Source organism: Rhinatrema bivittatum, unplaced genomic scaffold (genome assembly GCF_901001135.1).
Source record: "Rhinatrema bivittatum unplaced genomic scaffold, aRhiBiv1.1, whole genome shotgun sequence".
Lineage (NCBI taxonomy): Eukaryota > Metazoa > Chordata > Amphibia > Gymnophiona > Rhinatrematidae > Rhinatrema > Rhinatrema bivittatum.
The window spans coordinates 13,891-38,064 of NW_021820707.1; the positions used below are offsets into that span (position 1 = coordinate 13,891).

A 24,174-nucleotide genomic window follows, 5' to 3' on the forward strand; every position below is an offset into this window, starting at 1 on the left:
GTCCAGAGGTGGGCTAGGGTGAGTGGTTGAGGTCCCAGCCTCCAGGGGGCCAGACTTTGTGTGTCAACATCTGATGCTCCCAGGGGAAGTTAACTACAATTCTCAAGTTGTAGCTAACCAAGACAAATAATGTGGCCTGCAATTTTTTCAGCAAGCCATGGTATTTGATTTGCATGGGTTTGATTGGTAATAAGCTGATTATGCATCTGCATGCTAATCAGCTCATTTAAATATGCACATTGTCAGGGCTAAAGTAACACAAATGCTTCTCGTTATGCCCACATTAGGCCATTTACCATGCAATAAGCAGCATTTAATACACAGTAAATGGCCTAACATGGCTTAGTAAATGAGCCTCTTAGTTTATTTGCAAATGGCTTTGCAAGCATTAATTTAGGCATTTTTAAATGGCAAACAGCATACATAAATATTCAGCAAATGCAATTATGCATGTTACTTGCCAGTTTTATCTGGCAAAATCACATTTGCAAAGTTGTTCACCATTTAGTTCTTTGGCCCCCTTAGTCTATAAAGTGCCACCAGCCTCTGTATTGTTTTGGTACTATAGACTAGAATGGCTACCCACTGGAATTGTCTTACCTCTGCTTGTCTGGGTAAGGGATGGCATCAAATATTTCTTGGTAATCAAATTCAAGAATTTCAAAGTCTGAATAGACCTTATAATTATTAAGAATGCTCCACATCTGGAAACACAACAATGAAAAGTGAAAAATGTCCCCTGGTGACAAGGTGAAAGCAGAGGAACTTAATGTTCTTCTATCAGCAGATGCTGTGAGATCCCCATTTCAAACATGAAAGAAAATGTTATTTTTGGTTAGGGGGCTCCACAATGATGGAAAAAGCTAAAAGGCAATATAAATAGTGAAAGGAAATCTAGCCATGCCTCCTGGTTCATTAAGGAGGTTATTTTATATCAGGCTACATAATTTTGTTGGCTGCTATCATTTTTTTCCACTGAGTACTCCTATTTTTGTTCTTATTGTATTAAGACTGATATATTCCCAGGAAAGGTAAAATAAAAACTGAAAACAAAGGTCACTGAATATAGCATGCACTTTGGTAGCTTCTTTATATTCAGTATATGCTGGATACATGTCTCATGTATCGCTTAGACTTCAGTCCATAATTTAATCAGAGGCCTAAAAACTTTTACAAAACAGTAGTTGGGCTCCTAAGCTGTTAAATGCAAATCTTTCCAGGGTACAGACGTTTGAAAACCAGTGGTCATGATATAAGGGTCTGAAGGAGGAGACCCAAGAGTAACATCAGTAAATATTTCTTCACAGAAAGGGTTCCGGATGCATGGAACAAGCTTCCAGAGAAGGTGACAGAGGGAGAAACAATAACAGTTCAAGAAAGCAAGGAACAACTACAGAAAATGAGAAAATGAGGGCAAAGTCAGAGATCCACTGGAATTAATGGCAATATAGCAGGAAGTAAAACTGGGCAGAGTTGATGGGCTCTATTCTACGTTTCTGAATTTTCCTGGGGTGAAGAAGAGTGGCAGTGAAAGTGGCAAGTGTGAAAACCCCATCAGCAAAGCTATTAAACAGAATATTTGACGGCTGAAAGTTGGCAACCCTAAATTCCGACCAGGCTCCAGCCCCTGTAAAGTCTCTCCATCAGGCATGTAAAAGTGCATGCATACAGGGGTAGATTTTAAAAAAATGCGCGTTCGCGTACTTTTGTTGGTGCACCAGTCGCAAACAAAAGTACGCTGGATTTTAGTAGATACGCACGTAGCCGCGTATCTGCTAAAATCCAGGATCGGCGCGCGCAAGGCTGCCGATTTTGGGCAGCCAGCGCGCGCCGAGCCACACAGCCTGCCTCCGTTCCCTCCGAGGCCGCTCCGAAATCGGAGCGGCCTCGGAGGGAACTCTCTTTCGCCCTCCCCTCACCTTCCCCTCCCTTCCTCTACCTAACCCACCCCCCGGCCCTATCTAAAACCCCCCCTACCTTTGTCTGCGGATTTACGCCTCCTGGAGGGAGAAGTAAATCCACGCACGGCAGCGGCCCGATGGCGCGCCGAGACGCAACCCGGGGTGGTTCCAGAGGGCGCGGCCATGTCCCCAGACCGCCCCGGGCCGAAACCATGCCCCCGGGCCCGCCCCCGAAACGCCATGTCCCGCCCCCAAAACACCGCGTCGGTCGGCCCCGCCCCCTGACACGCCCCCGACATGCCCCCGACAAAAAAACCCGGGACTTACGCGAATCCCGGGGCTCTGCGCGCGCCGGCAGGCCTATGGAAAATAGGCGCACCGGCGCGCAAGGCTCTGCTTGCGTAAATCCGGGCGGATTTACGCGAGCAGGGCTTTTAAAATCCGCCCCACAGTGTGCATGTGAGTAATTTAATGCATGTGTTGTTTGCACAGTTTTTTAAAGGGCCGTTTCTGTGGGTAAAGTCTTACTTTACCTGCAGAAATCCCCTGGAAAATTACCTTTGCTGGGGTCAGTTTTCAAACTGCCCCAATTCCTGCAAATTTTTCAAGTTCTTTTACCCAGGGAAAAAAATATGCCTGCAGAGATTTGCACCTACTTTCTCTGCAGATGCTTTTTCCAACAAAAGCTGAATGCCTATGCATGTAATTTCACCCTCATACAGGGGAGGGCAATTTTCAGACAGGTATTTTATAAGGTAAAGCAAATGCTACCGACAAAAATTCCTTGAAAACTGCTCAGGAGAAAAGTATCCACGAGCACTTACACCTCATTTTTGTATAGATATTTTTGGAGTAAAATTAAGAGTGGGGTAGATTTTTAAAAAATGCGCGTTCGCGTACTTTTGTTGGCGCACCAGTCGCAAACAAAAGTACGCTGGATTTTAGTAGATACGCGCGTAGCTGCATGTATCTGCTAAAATCCAGGATTGGCGCGCGCAAGGCTGCCGATTTTGGGCAGCCGGCGCGCGCCGAGCCGCGCAGCCTGCCTCTGTTCCCTCCGAGGCCGCCGGCGCAAAAGGCCCTGCTCGCGTAAATCCGGGCGGATTTACGCGAGCAGGGCTTTTAAAATCCGCCCTAGTGTGCGCAGATTTTTTTTTTTCATTTTTTTTCATTTATTTATTTAAATTAAAAAAAAATTTAGACCATGCTATCTCATGTTCTAAGCAGCTTACAGAAATTTTTTTTTGTTTTGTTTGTTGTGTTCCTTTTCATTTATTTAAAATGGAAAAAAACTCCAAAAGAAACGAAAAAAAAAAGTCAGTCTCATCTTCCCTCCCCCAAGAAAAACATTTCTGGGCCCTTCTCCAGATACCCCCTCCCTGACCCTCTTACCAAATTGATGTCCTTTATGAGGCAGTCCTGCTGCTACTGAGATTAAAAATGATATCGGCAGACCGAGGCCAGTATCATTGTTAATTTTGTCATACAAAATGGCACAAGCCAGGTCCAGGCCAAAGTCAGCACATTTGTATGGAAGAAATGCTAAATGATGTTAGTCTTGGTTTGCCAGTGTTATCTTTAATCCAGTACTGGCTGGGAAGGAGCAATCAGGAGTCGCTTCTACCCTGTGAAGAACATCAACTTGGTAAGAGGTTTCTGGAGAAGGGGAAATCAGGAGGAAGGCCCAGAGTGAATTTTTTTTTGCCAGCATACCTTTTTGAAGCAAAACATGATTTTATTTCCTTTTGTTTTCAATATGAAATGAAACGAAATAAAACAAGAAAATATCCTGTTTTGTTTCAAACAAATGCACATCCCTAATTAGAACAAAATGTAAATTAGGGATATGTAGTGGTAAAAAATGTGTTTTGTTTTTCGTTTTGTTTTCAGGAGATTTTTTTTCCCCCCACAAATTTCTTTTTGATTACTGTTTAATTTATTTCTTTCATTTGAAAAAAAAACCCAAACAAAAAACAAATCAAACACTAAAAAAAAACTGAGAAAAAAAGGAAATAGGGCCTCCTGTCCCCACCACCCAACCCTCCCACCCAGAAAAATGCAGGGGTCAGGATCCCCCCCAGCCCCCACTTACCCGGTCTGTGGGGATCCACTGGCAAGGCCTAGGCCCAGGCCAAAGCTTCGATTTTGCATAGGCTGAGGCCTCAATAGGTCACTGTGATCTTGCCCTAGGCTCTATACAAGTCCGAGGCTTGGAAGCCTGATTCTAACACTTCAACACTGGGGCCTTGGTCCTGACCCAGGCTTGACATGGGGCCTGGTCTGGAAGCTGGATCCCGACATCTGGGCCTCAGCCTAGGCTAGGGCCCAGGGCCAGGCCCAGGCCTCAGATGTCCTCTTCATAGATCTTCTGTTTTCTTTCTTCTTGTTGGAAATGAGGCCTTTTAAAATCCCCTGTCTTATGCAGTTGAAGTGAGATTTGCTCGCACATGTACATGCCCACTTAAAATTTGGTGCACGTGTGCGCTCGGCCAGGCTATTTTATAACATGCATGCATAAACATATGTATGTTATAAAATGGCCATATCCCTGGGTGCTAGGGTTGCCAACTTTCATAAAAATTCCAAACATTTGTATGTGCTAAGTAAAGTTTTTGCCGATGGTGCCCTTTCACTTCCATGCATAATTATTATTCTCTCCCCATGCCCCATTTTGGAAAACATGCATTTGTTTAAAGGGGAATGAAAAATATTAGTCATTTATCAAGTCACACATATTTTATAATAATTCAATGTAAACGAAGCAATTAAAAAAATTATTTTTTAGTCTGGATGGGTGCTATCTATTTATTAAACTTCCAAACTGTGTGCAAATACATAATGGGGCAGATTTTCAAAGACCTACGAGCATAAATCCTCTGGCAGGCGTAACTTCTAAAACAAAGCTATGGGGTTTTTTTTTTCGGGCTGGGGAGCAGGACAGGTAGGGGAAGGGATGGGAGGGGAAGGTGGGGGGGGAACGGGGAAAGCCAGCTGGTCTCCCTGAGGGCTTGGCACGCACAAGGTGCACTAGTGTGCACCCCCTTGCGCGTGCGTGTTATAAAATCGGCGTACATTTGTGCACACCAGGTAGCACGCACAAATGTAGGCTGCTCGCGTATCTTTTAAAATCTGCCCCAATATGTTCTAAAGAAAATGTTTTACAAAATGTATTTGCAAAAGTCTGCACAGCCATGTTTTTGTTTTTTTTTCACATTCTGCTGTCTAAAAGAATATCCTTTGTGGCATTATTAGGTTTACCATTGTAAAGGTGAAACAGTTTGGCCTTACAACATTACAAAGACACTGTCAATAAAATCTTCTGTGACATACAATATCTCATGTATAGCCTTGCAATAACAAAATGTTAACTAAATATGCATATATATAGATATATATAGATATATATATATATATATGAGAGAGAGACTCTCTGTAAGGCTCTCATATAAGTAAACTATATCACTTTAAGAGGGGCAACTAGTAACTCTGTGATGTTTTGGTGGTGGGCTAGGTTTTGGGGGGCAGTTTTACATGCACAGTCAGAAGTACAAACAGTATAGTTATCATCAGTGAAGATTTTATGTGATTTGGAGTGATGAAAGGTATAAAAAGATGAGATTTGCACAATGTACTCTTGACCTAACGCCTGTGAAAATGCCCTAACGCGATTTGATAAATGACCCTGTATGTTTGGATCTCTCAACTTTAGTGCTTATTTGTCATGTCTCAACGGCCAGTGGCGTAGCCAGAATTGATTTTTTGGGTGGGCACAAGGTTAACATGGGTGGGCTGTAGGCATGCAGGTCTACTAGTTGTTTTTTTACTGATAAATAATGCCAAATTATGCAGCTTAGCATTCACATCTACGCCTAAGTATGAGGTTTACTTAATGATACAAACATAATTCACGGTGATTTGTGGTACTTTAGCCTTCTTATTATTACGATTTTATACACGGCTCCTACCTGTCCATAAATTTTGAGAGAGCGGTTGTGTTGCTTATATTTAAATTGCTAACATCTCAAAATATAGATATATATTTTTACCTTTGTTGTCTGATCTTTGTATTTTTCTAATCAGTTGGTCCTGGCCTCTTTTTCCCATTTTTTCCCTTATAGCTCATTTCCTAATTCCTTTTCAGTGTCTTTCTTCTATTACTGTCTTCTTCCCTTCCACACACACACACACACACACACATACACGCTTTCTCTCACAGACTCCCTCTCACACACTCAAGCTCTCACTCTCATATGCTCTCCCCCCCCCCCCCCCCACCAAGCTCACATTCAAGTTCTCACTTTCTCACCCCTCCCCAGGCTTATATTCTTATGCACACACAGACGCACATCCAGGCACCCATTCTCACCCACACACATAAACCCAGACTCCCATTCTCACCCACAAACCCATGCTCCCAGTCTCACCCACACATATTCAAGCTCCCATTCTCATCCATACATATACACATTTAAGGTACTATTCTCACCCACACATACACACATTCAAGCACCCATTCTTATCCACATATTCAAGCTTCCATTCTCACCCACCCACACAAACCCAGGCTCTCATTCTCACCCATATATACACACATTCAAGCTCCCATTCTCACCCACCCACAAACCCAGTCTCCCATTCTTAACCACACATACACACATTCGAGCTCCCATTCACCCACATATTCAAGCTTCCATTCTCACCCACATACACACCCAGGCTCCAGTTTTCACCCACACACACTCCCATTCTCATCCACACATACACATTCAAGCACGTGCACAGCTTCCGCTTTCTCCCCCAGAGCAGGAAGATCAGCTGCCTCTCCTGCTGCCACCGGACTCCTGCTATCTTCGGGCGTCCGAACTTCCTGTCGGGGGGGGGGGGGGGGGCGGAAGCGCAGCGCACAACGTCCGCTTCCTCCCTCCCCCCCCCAAGCAGGAAGATCGGCGGGCAGTACGGCCTGACGCCCGAAGATAGCAGGAGGCCGGTGGCAGCAGGAGAGGCAGCTGATCTTCCTGCTTTGGGGGAGAAAGCGGAAGCTGTGCGCGGCGCTTCCGCTCCCCCAAACAGGAAATTCGGCAGGCCGTTTGGTCCGAAGATAGCAGGAGAACGGGTGGCAGCAGGAGAGGCAGCTGATCTTCCTGCTTTGGGGGGAGGAAGCGGAAGCTGTGCGCGGCGCTTCCGCTCCCCACCCCCAAACAGGAAGTTCGGCAGGCCGTTTGGTCCGAAGATAGCAGGAGAACGGGTGGCAGCAGGAGAGGCAGCTGATCTTCCTGCATTGGGGGAGGAAGCGGAAGCTGCGCGCGGCGCTTCCGCTCCCCCCCCCCCCCCGAACAGGAAGACCGGTTGGCCATACGGCCGCAGCAGCGCTTCCCCACGTGTGCCGTGATGGCGCGCGAGGCGTGGGTTCTCTTGTTCGCTGTCGCGGGGATGGGATCCCGCGACAGCCTTGCAGTTCCGGTGCCAGTTGGGTGGGCCTGGGTCTAAGTTGGGTGGGCACCTGCCCACCCAGGCCCACCCGTGGCTACGCCACTGTCAACGGCTAAAGAGTGTTTTTCTCTTTTCCTTAATTTAGTCCATATTTTAAGCACTGGTCCTAAATATTTTTTTATACATCTAAAACTAAAAACTTGGATCTTCAAACAAGCCTTCTATTAAGCACCCTTCATGCCACGTTAGTCTCTCCCCCCTTTTGGGACGTCCTTCTTATATTCGCCTCTCCATATTCCTACCTCCCTCCCTTTCTCTGCTTCCCTGCCCCCCCCCCAGTCTTCCTATATGCCCCTCTTGCCTTCACCCTAAACATGTGTTAAACATTCCTTTCAGCCTTAGTCATCCTCCCTTTCCTACCTTCTTTCTTCCTCTTGCCCATTATAATCTTCTCTCCTCCTTCTCCTCGCCTCTTAACATGACTATAGCTTAGCACAATTCATATACATTGGTTTTCCCTTCATGCTATAAACGTAAAATGTCCTATGTAAATATATGTAAATATAAATGGTTTGCATTATATTTTCAGTTATGCTAGACCTCCTTACCTCTTTGTTCTTGTAATCCACTACTATATAATCGCAATGTTTATTGTAAACATTACATATGTTATATCTGTTTATGCGTTACCTTATATTCACAATGTTCCTTGAAACTCTATATGTTATAATCTCAATGTTCCATGTAAACCGATATGATGTGTAAACGGTTATTGGTATATAAAAACCACTAAATAAATAAATAAATAAATAAATAAATACATACATACATACATACATACATATTTATAAAGTGCTGAGCCTGTAGACATCTTTAGCTGGATGAAGCCCTGGGTTAAGGAAACTGTTACAAAAGGCTACTTGAAACCTAAGATTACTTTAGAAAACTACTGTAGTCTCTAGCTGAGACTGGGGAAAATGTTTCCTGTTCAACAAATTCAGGAAATATAATTCCATAAGAGTTAACCATACTAATAAAAAACAATATTCTCTCACTAAAAGCAGAATACTGACCACAAATTAGAAAGAGAAACAGAGGCAAAAGCTAACCTGGACCAAAAAGCCTGCAGTATAACACCAGAGAAATAAAAAACATTTTCCCTGTACTGTAAAAATATAGAAATATTCAGAGGAACATTTTTCCAAAAATTAGAGAGAAAAACAAATTCTTCCCACTTTTTATCTTAGAGAAATAGAAGCAATAGCAGTCTCAGTATCTTTCCTACCAGGCCTCAGCAGTCTTGTTCCCCAGCCCTCTCTCCCCTCCCAGTCCTCAGCAGTAGAATGATGCAAAAAACAGAAACATCGCCATTCCTTATAAAACAAAATCAAGAAATATAATTCCATCATAACAGTTAACCATACTAATAAAAAAACAGTATTTCAAAACAGAACACTAATAGAGCATCTAATAAATAAGGATAAAAACAATTGTAAACATTTCCCAAAAAGCAATTAAATATTTCAAAATAGCAGACACATCAAACACCACCCAATAATTAAAACTAATAAGGATAAAAAAAAAAAGTTCCCCTCTCCATACCTAGGAACTTTGATTTTCAGTCATCCTGAGATTGTTCTGGATTAATGGAAGGGAGGTGGAGAGACAGAAGAGGAAACACACAAAAAAATCTCTCTTTCGCTGTCTCATAAATATACACAAACACATTTATTCACATACAAGCACCCTTCTACCCTCTCCTTCTCACTCCCCATCTCCCTTTCACTAACTTATCAGTCACTTACCCCCTCCCAGTCACTCATTCCATCCTTCTCATTGACCCCCCTCCCTCTTTCTCACTTTCTTCCCTCCCCTCTGTCACTCAAAACACTCCCTCCCCTCTCAGTCACTCATCACTCTCACTCCACCCCTCTCCCTCCTTACCATTCCTTACTCTTATCCCCTTTTCTTCCCCCATATCCCTTCCCTCTCAGTCATAACCTACCATATGACTCACCCTTCCTGCCCCCTGCCCTCCTCATGGTGGTCTTCATCTTCTTCCTCCTATTGGCCAGGAACGGAAAATCTACCAGCAGGCAGCAAGTTTTCATTTGGTCTGCTGCTGGGCATCTATTGCCTAGCTCCCTCTCTCTCATAAACACAGGCTCACACATAAGCACACAGGCTCTCTCTCTCTTTCTCTCTCTCACACACACACACACACACACACACACACACACACACACACACACACACACACACACACACACAATCCTTCTCTTTCATATGCACAAGCCGACATACACACAATCTTCCTCTCTCTCATATGCACAGACTTTCATATACATGCACGCTCCCACTCCCTCATACATTCTCTCACACAAATGCACTCTCCTCCTCCTCTCTTATACATACAGGCACATGCTCCCGACATCTCATACATATATGCTCACACAGACATTCCCTCTCTCTCTTTCACAGGTCTCTCTCTCTCATGGAATCTAAGAATTCTTGATTTCAGCCACCAGTGGGTTGTGGTGCGCGGGTTGCCGAGAGTCCTTTTTTTCAGCCGCTACAGGATGGGGTCCATGGTGGCCTTGATAGACCACTCCTTCTTCTCAGCCCAATAGCTGCCAAAGGTGCCATGTGCACAGGCTAAGGATGCCCCTGCTCTGCCTGCTTAGGCATGAAGTCTAAAGTGATGGCATACTTCCGTTTTCTTTCCATGCGGGCCCAGGTATCATTTTAGTTCTCAGTTAGGCGCTGAATTATTCCCTTGTACAGTAAGGCCCAGATTTTAAAAGCCTTACGCGCGCCGGGCCTATTTTAAAAAGGCCAGGCCATGAGCATAAAGCCCCGGGACGTGCGTAGGTCCCGGGGCCAAAGAAAAGGGGCAGGGTGGGGGCGAGGCGGGACGAGAGGCCTCTGGCACAGCGGCCATTTGCCACTGTGTCAGAGGATCGCATGCTGGCAGGCTGCGGGCGCATGCAACCTGCGCCTACCCCAAGGCAGGCACAAGCGGTAAGTTAAAAATTTGGGGGGGGGGGGGGAGGTTAGGGGAAGGGGTAGGAAGGCTCCCTCCCAGGCCATTCCTAAATTGGAGCGGCCTGGGAGGGAACAGGGGAAGACCTTACAGTATTGGCCTGTAAGTGTTTCTCCTGAAAGGGGTGGGGTCCCAGCTGCAAACACCCAGTTATCACCTTGAACAAACAGAGAGGGGGTCAGACAGTACCGGAGAAGGAGAAGCAGAATTTTCCTCTAGGGATTTGTTGGGTACTTCCTAGTGACCTAGATTGGTCGCTGTTGGAGATAGGGTGCTGGGATCAATGGACCTTTGGTCCGACCCAGCATGGCACATCTTATGTCCTTATGTATGCAAGCAGATTTGAACATGCTATTCTGCATATGTATTTTATTCCTTGGCCTAAGCATGCCCCCTGGGACTGCTTCTTTTTTAATATGGCTAAATGCACATGTATTTGTGAACCCCGTGTGTACTCTTTAGTTGCTCTGAAGGGAACAATTTTCAGTCGGGTAAAAAGTTTTGAAAATTGTTCTCAATAAAATAGATTTACACCAGTGGTGATAAGAGGTTCAATAAGTAATTAAGTTGTGCACTGAATCTGTTGATCTTCTCTGAGAAGTTGGGAACTGGGGAGAAAAAAGTGAGGAAGAGAGAATTAAGAGAAAGGGAAAGGATTGAGGAAAAGAAGGGAGAAAAAAGTAAGTGCATTTGTTAAATGGAAAGTTTTGCATCATATTTTATGTAAATGACATAAGTATTATTAATAAAATAAAATTTTGATTACAAAAAGCCCCCAAAACTAAATTGAACTGTTCATAAAAAATCAGTGAACTTAGTTCTCCCACCTTAGAATTGATTTTTGTAAGACTTTCAGAGCAGTCTTTGTAGTGAACGGTCCTGTTTGGATTGTAGCAGTGAAATGCCATACAGCCTTTAGGTTTCAGAACGCGATCTGCTTCTTTCAGGAACTTTTCCCTATCAAACCAATGAAGAGCTGCAGAAGCAGTTATCAGGTCCACTGAGCAATCTTGAAATGGCATCTCCTCAGCGGAAGACAAACTGTAAAGTGAAACAGGGAACACCTTTAAACTTTCCATTCTGAGGAACTATTTCCTCTAAGGATGTACAGAATCCACAGTGCTTTGCAGTCATGCAAATTTCAAAGGCAGAAAGGTCATACACATTCACACCATATTCTGCTCTGTCATGTAGGCAAGTCTGAATTTAAACACAGGCCTTCCAGGCCTGTGCACAGGGCAGCTAAATTCTGTGGTCTTCTGTAGATCTGTGAGCACATACCTCTCACCCTTGCACAGATCCCTTAATTCCTCCTTTCGAATCTTTGATTCCTACTGTCACCTCCGCCCCTGACTGCTTAGCTCTGGTACTAGTAACAAATCGCTGAGAGAACGTGTACAATGAGTCAGTCTATGCTAACAGTTTCACTGGTCCCATCAAAGAGCATCCATGCAGGAGGCAGGGCCTGTGAGCAAAGTCTGGTTCAACCCCATGCTCACTCAACCTGTGTCTGCTGTTGATACAGAGGAAGTGCTGTATCAACTGCTGGTTGTAAGTTTGGACTTGCTGGGAAGAAGTGCTTAAATCATGAGATAAAAAAAAAAATCCTGGAGGGTTACATTATTACTGGCTGTTTATATTGTATGCTAGTTTTACTATTTATTTAAAAAATCATTTATCTACTGCCACTCCAAAGATCGTGGCAGTTTACAAAATAAAAAATACATAATTTACATAAAATTGTACATTTCTCATCATTGATCAGTTACAATAAAATTAAACAGAAAAATATGAATAAAAAGAAGCATAAACCTGCAATTCACTCTATTGATTGCGCTCTTCAAAAGCTTGCTGAAACAGCCATGTTTTTAGTGATTCTTTTAAAGGTTTTCTAAACTGTTCAGGCAGTTTTTCCATATTAATGGACCTGCTACGGATATAGCAAGATTTCCGACTTTGCCCAAATAGACTTGGGGGACCACCAGTAGGCATTTGTTGGCTAACCTTAAGGAACAAAGAAGGGTATAAATGTGTAAAGATATCCCCAGCCATAAAGCATCATTACTATTGGTTATTTTGTGGATACGTAGTAACACTTTGTATTGAATACAAAACTGGACAGACAACAAGTGCAGCATAAATAATATTGGGGAAATATGAGTTATTCTTAGAGTTCCAGGCTCTGCAATAATTGGAGTGGTGTCAATGAAATAGCCAGAAACCTAGGAGAAGAGAATTATGGTAATCCGATCCTGCAAAAAATAGTGACTGGAGTACTTTTCAAAAATACTCTGGTTCAAGTAGAAGTTTAAAACATATAAGAATCCAGAGTTTATAATATCCTGAGTTTACTAGGTTACAGATATTTGACTTAATATTCAACCTTCTACCCAATAACATACCCAGATTGTGAACTACAGATGAAATTACGATCTTATGCCCATCAAAATGGAATGGGTGAAAAATCTTTATTTGTTGTCTGACTAGCTAATATAATGATCTCAATTTTTTAGATGTTTAATGACAGTTTATTATGGAATAACCATTTTTGGATGGTGGATAGATGTATTTCAAAGTATTTGAATGCGCTGGTGACAGAACTCTTGACTGATATGAAAAATTAAACATCATCAGCAAATATTTGATAATTCAAACCAAGTCCTCTTAATAACTAAAATAAGGGGGCTAAGCATATATTGCAGAGAGAGGCTGAAAGTTACAAACTCTGGGGAACACCAGTTTTAATTGGGGCCGTATTGGACACACTGCCACCTATTCTCACTTGAAAAGTATGATTGGTAAAGAACAAATTAAACCATTTGAGGACAGGACCAGTTATCCAAGCTCTTCAAAACGTGATCAACTGTGTCAAAGGTGGTCAACGGGTCAAAAAGAACAAGCAGGTAGCTTTGGCCACTGTCAAAGCCACATCATAAATTATAAAATATACCCCTAGATTCATCAAAATGCTATAAATAATAAATATTGCAGAAATAGTGCCTGTGATAAAAAGGGGTATGGTTAGGCTAATTTCCCTTGTACCACATTGGTGGTTTTCTACAATGTGTGCTACATTTATTGCCCTGTGTTATTTTCATATTGCAAGCTGAGAGAGAGAGAGGGTGAGAGTCTTGTATATAAATTTATGTTGCATGTCCTGTCCGCGGCAGGCCTGCGACCGGGCCTACTCACCTCTGGCACCCAGCTCCCGGACCTGGCCCGTCCTCCCTCGTGGCTGTGGGCAACTGCCTATGCTCCCGAGCCTCCGTTGCCACCTTGGCTGTTCCTGGCTCCACTGAGGACCTCCCTGGCTCCCAGTGGGTCTTACCACGTGTGCCCCAGGGAGACGCCACCGTCTAGCGTCCTTCTGCCCTCTAGGCACGTGCTCGCATGCCTTGCCGACTTTTAAGGGGGCCGAGCGGGAACTAACCCATAGCCCCGGATGATGATATTACCGGGCCCTGATCTTAAGGCAAGGCCCGCCCCTAGTTCCTTGCCTTGGCAACAGGTCTCCACGCTTGTCATGCGCTCATTGCGTGTTCCTGATTTCATTCCTGGTTCCTGTTCCTGACTTTGTTCCTGGTCTCTTCCTAGCCCTGCTTGGACTGATCTCTGGCTTGACCCTTGCTACATTTTGGACCTCGCTTAGGACTGACCTCTGGCTTTGACCCTTGTTTGGTCTGGATCACGCTCAGGACTGAACTCTGGCTTGACCCATGCTACGTCGGGACAATGCTCAGAACTGATCTCTGGCTTTGACCCTTGCTGCGTTTGACTATGCTTTGGACTGACCCCCGGCTTTGACCATCACTCAGCTGCCTGCCCTGGCGCCAGCCTGTTCTTGACCACACTCTCGGTATTGTCCTGGACTTGGCCTTCTCAGGCTCCAGCCTTCTACTACCTGGGTGTCACCTGTTCCTGCTCCTGGCCGTCCCCAGCGGCCAGGTCTCTGGATCCCTGCCTCGTCCGGACTTGCTTCGGTCTTTCTGATACCTCTGCTGGTCCCTGGCTACCTGGAGGCCCGCCTAAGACCAGCCGGCCCCGGCTCAACCTGTGAGGAACATGGGCTGGTATTGGCAAAGCTTCAGTTGGCCTAGTCGGGTCCATCTCCCGATGGTAGGGACCCTTAGGGCTTGCCCTACGGGTAGCGTCAACCCCACCTCGGGCCAAAGGTCCACCTTACTCTTTTGGATAATACAAAGACTAGGGGGCAATCCATGAAATTAGCAAGTAACACATTTATTTATTTATTTATTTAACATTTCTTTTATACCGATATCCGTTCGCACATCATATCAGTTCACAGTGAACAAAAAACCATTGGGCAGTGCCCGTACATATAACAGATAACATAATATAATATGATGAACTAGTCAACATATAAATAATTTATGGGAGGGGCCCTTACATCAATTTAAAACAAATCAGAGAAAATTCTCTTTCACTCAATGCACAATTAAGCACTGGAATTTGTTGACAGAGGATGTGGTTAAGGCAATTAGTGTAGCTGAGTTTAAAAAGGGTTTGGATAAGTTCCTGGAGGAAAAGTCCATAAACTGCTATTAATCAGTAGGGAATAGCCACTGCTGTTGCTGGCATTAGTAGCATGGGATCTATTTAATCTTTGGGTATTTGCCAGGTACTTGTGACTTGGGGTAGCCACTGTTGGAAAAGGATACTGGGTGTGACCCAGTATGCATATCTTATGTTCCTATGCAGATTTATGTTTATTATTCTGGGTGCCCAGCATAACATGTTGGATTTAGAGAAAGTGAAGAGCTAGTGGTTTCACATGTGAGAGAGAAGATCTGTACAAAATGGAGATTAGAAGTAGAAAATAAACTGCAAGACATTCACCATTTCAGGGTACACATGCAACAGTTTTCCTTATCAATTAGTCTGGCAACATTTCAGGAGAGTTAGGACACAAAGGGCCTCATTTTCCAAGGAGTTACCACATGTGATAATTCCGCAAACAGCAGTTAATGTGGTTTGCGAATGCAAATTTTTAATTTTGTATTCAGGGGGTGGATTTATTGTATGCTGCACTGTGGCTCCTGACAGGCCTGAGAGAGAGAGAGAGAGAGACTTGCCATAGTGTCCCTGCCCTAGACAGGTATTTGTATCCCTATGGGAGGCCCACCTAGTAACTTGAGGTGAGGTTTAAGTATTAGTGTAGGGGGTTAAGGGCCACTTTGACATTCAAAGTGAGACGTACGAACAGAACAGTGGTCTCTTGTGAAGATTTGCTGGCCCAGCTAGGTTGAAAGAACATTGCACAAATCTCATCTTTGGGTGAGTTTCCTCACTCCGAAGGCCAGCAAATCTTCACAAGAGACCACTGTTCTGTTCATACGTCTCACTTTGAATGTCAAAGTGGCCCCCAACCCCCTACACTAATACCTAAACCTCACCTCGAGTTACTAGGTGGGCCTCCTATAGGGATACAAATACCTGTCTAGTGAGGGGACACTATGGCACTCTCTTTGAAACAGGCCTGTCAGGAGACACCGTAATATACTAGCAATGTAGCCCAAATTGGGCTAATAGTGCAACTTGCAATAACAGCCTTTCACATAGCTGATAGTGCAATTTGCAATACACATGCTTATTAGCATAAGGTACACCCCCTCTTTGGTATCGCATGCGATACCAATGCGATATTGGAAAATGAGGCCCAAAGAGAGCTGTTCAGTGCATGTGCAACCCAAAGACTTAATGCCCTAGAACCTAGTGGGCTGGGCAGAGCCTCTGTTGAGAGCTGAACAGATCATTCCAGCAAGATCCATCTCGACAATGAAAAATAAGATTCTCCGGCACCATTTTCATCCTTTCTCTGAGATAATGCTGGAGTCCATCGAGTGGAGAGATAAGAGGGTGCCCATCCAGAAAAGTAATAGCTTTTGCTAGGCCATTTTATATAATTTTCCCTATTAGTTGGGGAAAGATATTTACTCTTGCTTCTTGTGCTGATATATAACCTGTTCTGTGACTGAGATGTTCTTATAAGCGTCTGTTTTGTGCATTTATTATACAGAAAATATAGCTTTTCATATTTTCATGTAAACCATAGCCAGATGTCATTACTTTCCTAGTATGTTTGTGTGATCGAGACTACAAAGAAAAACCCCCCATCCTTCCACCCACTACAAGCTCTAAAAGACTTTTTTCCCAAATCTGTCCAACAACCTAGAATCCTTGCCTGGGGTGGTGATGGAGAAAAACCTTATCTTTTCAGCCTGCTTCAACATTGACTTCACAGCTAAACCTAGAGACTGTTGCACTCTAGGGGGTCAGGAGACTGGATTATCCCACCTTCTCGTTTGCTGATCCTGCAAGACTGAGTGAATCAATATTGCTGCCAGCTCAGCAGGAGTTTCCAAAATCTGCAGTATCCTAAAGACCTCTGTGCAGGGATCCTTGTCTTTACAGACATTGTGATCACCTTATCCAATTTCACCAAGGAATTTAGAGTATGAGAGGTCTTCTTCCAGAGATGAATACTGCAGTGGATCAGGTAAGAGGTCTGATGGGATCCTGTACACCCTTCCTCCAAGCCCAGAGGTGAAGGGACATGGACACTGATGAAGACAAGGGCAATCAGGAAAGAGTCCTCAGTCATCTCAGAGAGGTGGAGCATATTCCAGATGATGGTGTTCCAGCCTCCATCCTTGGCCTGGCTGGATTTATCAGCAGAGAGGGAATGAGGGCTAGATACCATCACAGGAACCTCTAACGAGAGCTCCCAAGGTGTGGAGGCAAGTGGGACTCCCCCTTGTGGGAGTCCCACTTGCCTGCCTTTCATAGGAGAGATTGAATGTCCTTCTTGTCACTGACCAATAATGAGGTAAAGAAAGTCTTCACCAATTCAACTCCCTGGTCCATCGTCTGCTAGAGGAATTCCCGTGCATGCTTACTAGTGAAAATTCAACTGAGCTAGAGACATGGGTCCAATCTGCACTGTCGATTGACGTCACCCATGAGTCATGGCTATTTCAGCCCTGCTTGTTGATGGAGAATCAGGACACTAAGACCTAGAACCCATGAATAGGGAAAAACAAAAAATAAAAAGTCCTTTTCCAAACTCTAACTCATAATGCCAGACAGATCTCTGACCCTGCCTACATGCAACAGATAGAGCCAACCACTGCAGCCATCACACAGGGATGTTGATGAAAGTGGTATGCTCCCTTCCTACACTCTCTATCCAAGTTTTTGATTAGGGCTATCTCATGGTGATCCCAAGAGGGTTACCAAAGAACAGAAAATTAAGTTATTTCTATCACACATGATTTATTTGCTGCATTGAGACGGACACTTACCAGTAAGAGATGTTTGCTGCACACAAATCCTGTTTGGCTTTTTCAAGTTGTGCTTCACTGATGTCAAGCCCCACTACCTTCTCAAAATGAGGTGCAAGAATTTGGGTGCTCTGTCCTGATCCACAGCCAACATCCACTGCCAGGCCAAAGGGCTTCCCTTTCTACAGAAGGAGGAAAGGTTGCTAAGGATAGGTACTAAGAAGATACTCTAGTACCCCACACAGACCCCCATACTGCTGCACACATTGTAGGTTCAATTACAATTTGTTTCATCAAATGCCAAAGAAAACCTATACCTAAATGTAAAAGCATTCTTTTCATTTTGAAAAGTTCAAATAATAAATCTCAATTTCTTTTATTTATGGCAGTTTGTGCTTGCTTCTTTGGGGTTCCAGCTCAACCAGTCAGAACCAGCTGCTATTGGACTACAGCACCATGACCTCTCATTTGCAACCTACCAAAGGGATGTTTTATTCTCTGTTTATATCCCACTTCCAACTCAGCACAGCTATCATAATGACAAACCTAGGCTAGAGGGATGTTTCAGAAACCACACCTCCCCCTCTGGAACCCAGCTATCTGGCCACCAGATATCACTATTGAACAATCGCAGAGACTTCTTGCACCCAGGAAATTCCCAGTTTTCTCTAAATGTTACTTATTAAATTTATTTTAAATTCTTATATTCCATCTTATCATGCTATGTGGATTACAAACATCAAAATACAATACAGAATCATATAAAATATACAATAACATAACAGTATATATCATAGTTAAAAATGCAAATCAAGTTAAAAATGCCTCTGAAAATAAAAATGTTTTAACAGCTTTCCTAAATAACTTAAAATCAGACATGCCCCAGATCTCATTTGGCAATGTGAAAGTGGTCTGTAATGCTGACCAGCGTGTTCTCAGCAATGTGGAAAAATCCCCTGGTAGCAGCCATGGTTCTTTCATCCTAGCACAGTCAGTACTGACACAGCAATTCTCTGAAGGGAAATATGGTGAAGGCTGCTTGCTTGGTAAGATATAAAAAATGGATTCTTTTGTTATTTGCTATGTGGGGATGGGGGTGTGCAGGTGACGACAGAAGCAAGTGTGCAGAGGAGGGAATAAAAGTCTAGTTAGTAATATGTTCTTTCTGTTATGTGTGCCATCTTAAATTGGTTATTTACTTCCAAGTTCACTTGTGTTGCTTTTGCTTTGCATTTTAGTACCTATGCATGAGAAAGATTATAACATTATACCCTGGGAGTTTCAAGCTGACATGTTTAAATGAATAATAGTTACCAGAGCAAATGTGTATCTGACAGAATGCACTAGGGATGTGCAGAGCAAAATTTTATGTTCATATTTTTTATGTCCGAAAGGGGGTCCCACTTGCGGCCAATATGGACATAAAAAAAATCCAATGAGTTGGGTATATGTACATATGTGCAAAAAAAAAAATTAAACCCCCTCACCCTCCTTAATCCCCCCCCCAGACTTACCACAACTCCCTGGTGATCGAGCGAGGAGTGAGGACGTCATTTCTGCAATCCTTGGCGAGAAGCATGTGACGTCGGTGGCACGTCGAGTGACGCGGCGTCACGTGATTCCCGGCTCGTTCGCGCCGGACGGCTCGTTCGGCCCAAAAAGAACTTTTGGCCAGCTTGGGGGGGCCTCCTGACCCCCCCAAGCTGGCCAAAAGTTCTTTTTGGGCCGAACGAGCCGTCCGGCGCGAACTTGCCGGGAATCACGTGACGTCGGCGTCACGTGATTCCCGGCTTGTTCGCGCCGAACGAGCCGTCCGGCGCGAACTTGCCGGGAATCACGTGACGTCGCGTCTGAGTGACGCGGCGCCACGTGATTCCCGGCTCGTTCGCGCCGGACGGCTCGTTCGGCCCAAAAGAACTTTTGGCCAGCTTGGGGGGGTCAGGAGGCCCCCCCAAGCTGGCCAAAGTTCTTTTTGGGCCGAACGAGCCGTCCGGCGCGAACGAGCCGGGAATCACGTGACGCCGGCGTCACTCGACGTGCCGCCGACGTCACATGCTTCTCGCCAAGGATTGCAGAAATGGCGTCCTCACTCCTCGCTCCATCACCAGGGAGTTGTGGTAAGTCGGGGGGGGGGGGGATTAAGGAGGGTGAGGGGGTTTATATTTTTATTTTGGCTCAACAATCGCGATTTCCCACATATCGAACATATCTATGTTCGATATGTGGGAAATCCGATCGTTTATGTCGAATCAATTTTTTAAGTAAAAAAAAAATATGAGTTGCGTTTTACTAATGCGGTCAATCCGAATGCACACCCCTAGAATGCACTAATATGCCTACAGTCATATTTAGTTATATCATTATTGTACATGTTGAATGCTACATGGGTGCTTTCATGCCTAATAATTTGCCACACGTCAGTCAGCATGCAGTGATGACCATCTAAAGCAGAATAGTAAGGGTTTATAGGGTAGGCAGTGTGCATAATAAAATGATTTAGTGGTTATTTTGAAGGGGTGGGTAAAGATGGCAGATAACTGAGTAATATTTTGTTTTAGAAAATATATTAATTTTTTTTTGTTCTACAGGTGATGCTGGCTATGGATGTAGGCCATGGCTCTTGACTCCATTGCCAGTGCCTTGTACTGCTGCAGAAATAAAATATCAAGAGGCGCATGTGAAAATGGGCATAATAGGGCACACATTTGGCCTTCTTAAAAGTAGATCCAGGTATCTGGACCGCTCAGGAGGGGCTCTCAATATTCACTGTATGCTCCATAATTTAGCCCTTCATAATGGCATCGAGCAAGAACTGAATCTGGACCTGGAAATAGAGCCAGAGATGTGCGCTCCAGCTCCAGAGATTGACAATGCAGTGAAAGGGAATGAAATTAGATGAAAGGTCATCACAGACTATTTTGGTTGACCAGCACCATTCCAGAAATTTTTGGAAATGTGTTCTTCTAAATAATTTTTACTGTTATGATAATAAAAGTTTATGTTTTTTTGAATTAATTGTTTTTTAAATGTTCTATATCTGTTTTGAATATTGTTCTTGATGTGGGTGGTCTTTGGGGTTTGCCAGTCTAGTTTCTAGGGTCTAGTGGTTTACAGAGCTTGGCAGTCAACACACATAGCACGCTTCTGCCAAGCTCAGCAACTATGTTGCAGTGAATTAGCTTTAACACAGGGGTGGAAGTCTCTAGGTTCAGATACCAGTACTCTTATACTAGTGTGATAGGAACTAGACATTTCCACATTGTTTTGGGAGGTGGAGGGAGGATGGGAAAAAGAGGGGATCTGAGAGGGGTTAGTGGAGGTAGTAGTGGGAACAGGAGTTGGTACTAGGAGAGTGGGAGAGGAAGGTGTTAGGATAAATCAAGAGAGAGTAGAGGGGTTGGAGGACTTTTGAGAGGGGGAAGGAGGATGGAAAAGGGTGATTAGAAAGGGGTGGGTGGAAGTAACAATTGGAAGGGGGTTAGTATTGGAGGAGGAGTAGGAGAAGGTGCCAGAATCCTGCTTAGTTCTGCGCCTAGATAGGTGCTCAGCTAGGTGCCTTTCAGGTCAATTGGGTGCCCAGAAAGGTGCCTAGCTATGCTGGTCACTCAGACGCTGAGGTAGGCGCTCAGCTAGATCCTTTTCAGGGCACCTAGGCAATCACCAATCTGTCCATTTTCTAGGCGTTTTGCTGAGCACCTATCTTGGTGCTTAAGCGGCCTGACAGGCACCTAGCTTAGTGCCTATCTCAGAGCCCGAGCACCCTGAAAGGAACCTAGCTTAGCAACTATCTTGGCGCCCAAGCACCCTGAAAGGAACTTAGCTTGGCACCTATCTCAGCATCCAAGCAGCCAGCTTAGCTGGGTGCTTTTCTAGGTGCCCAAGCATCCTGATACACGGCTAGCTAAGCACTTCTGAATGCACATTGTGCTAATACTAACTTCCACGAAGGTGGAAATTTCTGGTTATTTTGGATGTGTCTCCAATCACCACAATGCCTCCACCAGTGTGCCAGCCAAACTTTACCACCAGAGATGCGCTCTTTTGGCATCCCTGGTGGTGACTAAGTCAATTTATATAGACCCGCTGGTGAGAGACGCAACCTGAGAAGAATGGCCCAAGAATGGGAGAAACTTCAGCAGGGGTTCAAGAGAGGAGCCTCACACTCACGTGGAGTAAGTAGTGCCTGGGTTAAGGGTTACAGGGGCTTAGACTGAGTACTTAATGCCTGGGATGGGATGTATACGGGTTGGGAGTTTGAATGTTGTGCATGGGGTGGGTACTTACTACCTTCAGTGAGGCTTTAGGGGCCAGCATTTGTATTATACTGCATGGGGTGTGAGTTGGAATATTATACATGGGGTGTGTTATTAGTATCAGTTTTGAACTTTATGCAAAAAGCCATAGTTTTATTTATATTAAATTATTCATGCATTAATTGTAAAGTGGTGTTACATTTAGGTTTGCGAAATTTAATTTTATAGATTGAGGACTTCAAGAAGAAGGAGAGATGGTTGCACCTAAGGAAGAAAAGGTGGCTGGAGTGGATGTGAGCTCAGTGGCCTGGGACTGCTGGTAAGTTTTATCTCTAGCCATGTAGGCCTTAATTTGACTGTATACATCTTAGGCTGTCTTCAAGATCTGAATGCTACCTGTAAGGTCATCCTTACCTTACACGTATTATACAGAACCCCAAGCCATACCAGTACAGGGCTATCAGCCAGTCTGTGGAAGTCTGCCTAGTCCCAAGCAGCAACAATCAATCCACAAACATGGGGGTAACTCAACCTACTAACACTGCCTAACCTGCATCAAATATATTTTTTATTTTCTTTTTTACTTTTTTCTGTTTTTTATTAAAAACATACCGAACACCGGCCACCGATGTATGGTCAACCTTGTAACCCACTTCTCACAATAAAAAACTTTTAGAGAGGAAAGTGATGTTTCATAAAATTCATTCAAGGTACCATCCAGGTTAACCTCGTTTTTTTTTAATCATGAACACCACCATCCACCCTATGTGAAATTTATTATTTTAAGTATCAAAAAACTTTTTTTGAATAATATTTATGAATTAATAAAATATTGTGAAAAGTTCATCCCAAACGTGAATAAGAACAGTCCACCAACTTGTTAGTAATAAACCATACTTTGCTTTAGACTAAAACGCTGAGACATCCATTCAGCAAGAGCATTTATACCCAACAAGGCTAAGTTTTGAATGTCTTCTTCATCAGGGGAACCACTTAACCACTGCTCCTCTCAGCTCTTCAACGTTGTTAATCCATGAACTTCTTCTTAGATTCAAAATTCTAGCAGTGTGCTGCATCTATTCAAAAAAATGGTGGACCTAAGTTCCCGTTCACGGCATCCTCATTTAAAGGGACTCCATCACGTGACACCTACCTGGCGTAAATGCTGACCAGCCTATCCTTTAAACTAACCTTAAAGTAACGAAAGCCAGTCCCATCTGATCATTTAGTCCCGCCGGGGCTTCTGATTTCAATTTAAAGATCCAATACTGCTCTCTGTAATTCAAAGTGCTGCAATGTTACCAAACGGCGTGTTGCTCACCACTTTCTCGACGGCAGTCCACTGTAATTCTTCAAAAGCATGACCCTGTTCCATGCAGTCACTCACCAACGGTGCTGATAAAACACCATTGTTAATTCTAGATCTAAGCTCCATCAGACGTACTTTGAAGGTTCTTCTCATTCGACCCACGTATACTTTTGGGCAACCACATACAATGGTATATATCACATTGCTCGTGGTACAGTCTGTCCAAAACTGGTGCCTCACTTCTTATCCTGTACTGGCGTCAACCCAACAGTTGCCCTCAATCGTATTCTTACACAGTGAACAGGCACCACATTTTCGATGTCCCCCGTGGTTTTTTGTCAATTGACTTTACTGACAAAATTATCACGAACCGCCTTGTCATAAATGTTAGAACCACGACTGGTTGTAAACAGGGGTAGATCTTTAAACACGCTGTGAAGCTCTAAAACATGCCAGTGCCTTTTAACTGACACGATAACCACTGAAGTTGAAATACTTTGTTGTAAAACATATACCAGATGATCCTGCTCCTTTCAGACCTGGTACTTCAAAAGTTGAGCATGGTCACTGTACGTAGGTCTCTTATATACCTGCCGAATCACCTTGGCATCACGGATATGCTCTTCAAAAGAAGAATTTGAAGTTCAAGCAAGTTTGTTAGTGAAACGGTTTAGAGAACGGGGTTACCCTGCCAACTCCTCATCACTCCTCCACTCACAACACTCCTCCTTATTCCTCCACCAACACTAAACACCATTCCTCTGTTCCTTCATCACTACTCCTCCACACCAAAAGATAGACAAAGTTGACAAACAAAAACTTTCATTCCAACAAAGAAAACAAAAGACCAAGGTAAAGGGAAACAGATGGCAACAGAAGACCAGTCAACACACTCAGGTAATAGAATCATAAAAAGTTTCTACTCCCACTAAACCAC

The 24,174-nt window shown here is 44.0% G+C and overlaps 1 protein-coding gene across 1 annotated transcript in view; it reads right to left on the bottom strand.

Moving 5' to 3' along the window:
- Positions 1–600: 600 nt before the first annotated feature.
- LOC115081981 (putative methyltransferase DDB_G0268948) overlaps positions 601–24,174 on the bottom strand; it is a gene marked incomplete at its 3' end in the record, with an annotated part of 47,266 nt that continues 23,692 nt past the window's right edge. The window contains exons 5-7 of the mRNA XM_029586220.1: positions 17,697–17,857; positions 11,202–11,415; positions 601–704 (exon numbers count right to left, since the gene is read on the bottom strand). Of these exons, the coding sequence (XP_029442080.1) occupies positions 601–704; positions 11,202–11,415; positions 17,697–17,857 (479 nt within the window). The remainder of the gene's footprint in view (positions 705–11,201; positions 11,416–17,696; positions 17,858–24,174) is intronic.